Consider the following 4,841-nt stretch of genomic DNA (forward strand, 5'->3'; position numbering starts at 1 on the left):
GTGGTCGATATCGCGGCTCTATTCAATATCAAGCAGAGGTCCACGGAATCATTGAGGGAGTTTTTGTGTAGATTCAAGGAAGAGACACATTAAGAGTGGAAAATTTGGATGAACATACAACGGTCATAGCCTTCCAGCATGGTTTGAGGCAAGGAACTAGAGTCCACGAGTCAGTTTCCAAGATTGAAATCACCACTTTGCATGCTCTGTACCCGAAGGTAGAAAAATACATACGATATGAGAACATAATGCAGAGAAACGCAAAGGAACAGAAAAGATCGGGGAAGGCAATACAGGCTGTGGACAAAGATAACCGGACGGATAAGAATAGTAGAGAGAAAAGAGAAAAGATTTCATACAGAGGGCAGAGCCGGGGACCAGAGAAAACTGGTGATCGTGGTAGGAGGGATATTCGGGAAAGAAAATCGTACCGCGAGATAGAGCAAACTCTGCTTAACAGGCCTCTAGAGGAGATCTTGCTGCTAATTTAGGGGCTGCGGTACTATGAAGGTCCGCGGAACACGCCAGGAGAGATAGAAGGGAAACCATTTTGCGTATATCATCAGATCTAGAACCACGCAACAAATGAATGCTATGCATTGAAGTGGTTGATGGAGAGGATGATTGAAAAAGGAATGCTTAAAGAATTCATCACTGAGGTGCATCAAGCTGAGAGGTTGCCGGCACCTACAAGAATCTTAGGTACTATCAACGTTATTTTTAGCGGGGAAACACTTGGGAGAAATGTACACCGCGAAATGATCAGAAATACAGCAAGTCTGCAGCAGGTCAATGAAGTGGTAAGTATACCGCGGTTAGTCAGTGGAACCGTGAAGGATGATGAAGCCATAATGTTCACCCCAAAGGACCTGGAGTCAGTAATTTCACCGCATGAATGTGCATTGGTAATCACTATAGCAATGGGAAACTATCTGGTAAAGAGGGTGTTGATAGACTGTGGAAGTTCGACGGATATGCTATTCAAAGGAGCCATGGAGGAAATGAACATCGATAGAGACCAGATGAAAGCACCACAAACAAATTTGTTTGGGTTCAACGGCAGTATGACCAAGCCCATGAGGGAACTAGTTTTACCAGTGACTGTTGGTTCGACGACTGTATTTACCAGGTTCATGGTGGTGGACACAAACTCCCAGTATATTGCAATCCTAGGGAGGCGATGGATTCATGAGATGAGGGCAATTCCATCGACATATTACCAGGTAATCCGGTTCCCCACAAATGGAGGGATGTATGAAATAAGAGGGGATCAAGTGGCCACACAAAATATCCACCAGGTGACAGTAAAAAATATGATTCGTGGAATGAAGGGGGAGGGCGCAGCTCAGGAGCTTGGAGCGGCATAGCAATTGCAGGAAGCGACTTTAACGGTAATATACGAGCCTCCACCTGGACCGAAAACTTTAGATGAGATTGAGATAGTGAACCTAGGGGTAGGAGACGAGGAGAAATTTACTTCGGTGGGGTCTGAGTTGCCAGATATATGGAAGAGTAAGCTAGTACAGTTTTTGACAGAGAATAAAGATATATTTGCATGGGTAATTGAGGATATTATGGGGTTAGATCCAGAGTTTGCCTGTCATCGCTTGCATATGAATGAAAATGCTAAGCCAATGAGACAGAAAATGAGAAGCGTGAGGCCGAAGTATGCTGAAGATATTCGCGAAGAGGTTACAAGATTGAAAGGGGCTGGGATAATTAGAGATGCTGAGTTCACGGAATGGTTGTCGAATGTGGTCACGGTACCGAAGAAGAATGGCAAGGTTAGGATGTGTGTTGACTTTACGGACGTCAACAGAGAATGTCCTAAAGATTGTTACCCAATGCCTTGGGTAGATGAGCTAGTAGACAGAACGACATGGTTCAAGATATTCTCTTTTATGGACGCATCCATGGGATACAATTAGGTCGCAACGTACAGGCCAGATTAGGAGAAGACAACCTTCGTGGTGGAAGGTGGTACCTACTGCTAGAAGAGGATGCCATTTGGGTTAAAGAATGCTGGGGCCACATTTCAGCGGTTAGGAGAAAAAATGTTTGAGGGTAAGATTCGAAAGGGGATGGAAATTTGTATTGACGATATGGTGGAAAAAAGCATGTCAGAATAAGAGCACTTAGAGGGACTCCAGGAGATTTTCCATATACTGCGGAGGTATAAACTGAAGCTCAACCCCGAGAAATGCACCATCGGGGTAACTTCTGGAAAATTCTTGGGATACATAGTAACATATCATGGAATAGAAGTGAATCCCGAATAGATTAGATCACTGATAGATATGTCGTCCCCTCAGAACGTGAAAGAAGTGCAACGGCTGGCTGGCAGGGTCGCGACATTGAACATATTTATTTCAAAATCATCGGATAAATGCCGCTGCTTTATCGTTTGTTGAGAAAAACTCCGGATTTCCAGTGGACAACGAAGTGTGAAGAGGCCTTTCAAGAGTTGAAAAGTTATTTGGGAAAACACCTTTACTATCACGGCCAGAACAGAGGGAGAAGCTGTTTTTGTATCTGGGAGTTTTATAGTACGCAGTGAGTTCAGTCATACTCCGAGTGGTGGAAAAGCCAGTTTACTTCCAGAGTAAAACCATGCTGGACGCGGAAACCCGATACAGCAGAATCAAAAAGTATGCTTTGGCCTTGATATTTTCGGCCTTAAAGTTGAAGCCCTACTTTGAGTCCCATTCAGTGGTGGTGATAACTAATTTGTAATTAAAGCAAGCGTTGAAAGCAGACAAATCAGGCAGAATGCTAAATTGGGCGGTGATGCTTAGTTGCTATGAGATTCAATACCAGATTTGAACTGCAGAAAGGGCACAAGCCATGGCAGAATTTCCAGCCGAGGACCCAACTTGGGGAGAGGAAATGGTCATGGAACAGGAAGGGGAGCTGAGCCGCGATCCTTTGGATCCTTGGGACCCAAGGAATGGATGAAGAGTTTTCGCTGATGGATCCGCAACAGATACAGGGAACGGAATTGGAGTCATACTGGTGACGCCGGAGAACAATCGGCTAGAGTTGTCAATTAAATTGGGATTCGTGGCTTCTAATAATGAGTCTGAATATGAGGTAGTGATAGCAGGTTTAGATCTTGCTAAAGATCTGGGGGTGAGTGAATTGTCGGTTTACTCGGATTCAAACTTAGTAATTTGTCAGATGAATGGAGGATTTATGGCTCGTTGCCCAAGGATGGCGAAGTACCTGGAAGTCCTACAAAGAAAAGCAAACAAGTTTGACAAGATCAGGTTTGCACATCTTGCCCGCGGTGAAAACAGACATGCCGATGCATTAGCTTATGTGGCCGCAGTACTTCCTGGAACAGAGGGTCGATCAATTGAAGTGAGGGTGCTAAGCAGACCAAGTACTTCAGAGGAGGAAGGCGTTCGGCTTACTACCAAGAAAGAGTAGGGATGGATGACACCCATTAAAACATTCCGGATGGGAGTACAAATAGAAGACAAACACGAGAGACGAAGGATGGAACAAACGAGTGAAAGATACACATTGCTCGAAGGGGATTTGTATAAAAGGAACTTCAATGGACCGATGTTGAAATGCATAGGGCCGCAGCAGATATAGGAAGTTTTGGCTGAGATACACGAAGGGGACTGTGCAGTCATTCGGCGGGACGTACAACGACCCACAGATTGATATCACAGGGTACTTTTGGCCACATATGAAGAGAGATGCCACAACGTATGCCAAGAAATGTGAGAAGTGCCAGAGATTTGCACCGCTCATACATTCGCCAGCAGAGCCGTTACATAACGTGTTCAGTCCTTAGCCATTCGCCATGTGGGCATTGGATATAGTTGGGCCGCTGCCCATGGCGAGTGGCAAAAGAAGGTTCATGTTGGCCGCTACTGATTATTTCACCAAGTTGGTAGAGGGAGTAGCGTTACAACAAGTTAAGGAAGAAAATGTGAAGAAGTTTCTATGGGAGAACATCATATGTAGGTTCGGGTTGCCGCACACAATCATCGCGGATAATGGAACCCAATTTACTGGGGGAAAGGTGCCAGAGTTCCTTCAAGCATTGAGGGTGAAACAGGGATTCTCAGCACCATATAATCTAGAAGGAAATGGGCAAGGAGAATCTTCAAACAAAATCATAATGGATAATATAAAGAGAAAACTAGAGGAGGGGAAAGGAGCATGGGCTGACGAACTAAATCACGTACTCTAGGCATACCACACCACACTGCGAACCTCGACTAATGAGTCACCGTTTGCAATGACGTATGGGGTAGAGGCATTCATACCAGTGGAAATGATAGTATCTATGACCAGAACCAAAGCTGTAAAATGGGAAAGAATGAGAGGATATTAGCCAGTGAGCTGAATCTCATAGAAGAAAAAAGAGAAATAGCCCGCATACGGTTGGAGGAATATCATCGGAGGTTACAACGACAATATGACAAGAGAGTGAAGTCGCGCACCTTCGAAGTTGGAAAGTTAGTTCTACGGCGCGTTACACCAGCCACAAGAAAGGAGAATGAGGGTAAACTGGGGCCCAACTAGGAAGGACCCTATGTGGTGATGGAAAGGTTTACCTTTGGAACTTATCGATTGCAAACTTCAGCTGGGGTGAAGATTGAGAAACCTTGGAATATTAGAATATTGAAAAAATTCCATGTATGAGATGAGGATTGTTAATTTTGTTTACTTATCATATAATAAAGCGCACTTCTTCCATATGTCTTATGAATATGAACAAAGGAACACAACTAGCTTGGGGGCAAACTGAGCTGCCCCCACAGCGAAGGGGATGAGCCCGTCACGGACGAGGGTCCGAAACAAACTGGGGGAAAACTGAGCTG

The 4,841-nt window shown here is 44.7% G+C and overlaps 1 protein-coding gene across 1 annotated transcript; it reads left to right on the forward strand.

Moving 5' to 3' along the window:
- Positions 1-611: 611 nt before the first annotated feature.
- LOC147504480 (uncharacterized) lies at positions 612-1,367 on the forward strand. The gene has a single exon (XM_086605236.1). The coding sequence runs from the start codon at positions 612-614 to the stop codon at positions 1,365-1,367; it is 756 nt and encodes a 251-aa protein (XP_086461362.1).
- The last annotated feature ends 3,474 nt before the right edge of the window (positions 1,368-4,841 follow it).

The sequence above is a fragment of the Coptis chinensis genome, chromosome 4 (genome assembly GCF_015680905.1).
Source record: "Coptis chinensis isolate HL-2020 chromosome 4, ASM1568090v1, whole genome shotgun sequence".
Lineage (NCBI taxonomy): Eukaryota > Viridiplantae > Streptophyta > Magnoliopsida > Ranunculales > Ranunculaceae > Coptis > Coptis chinensis.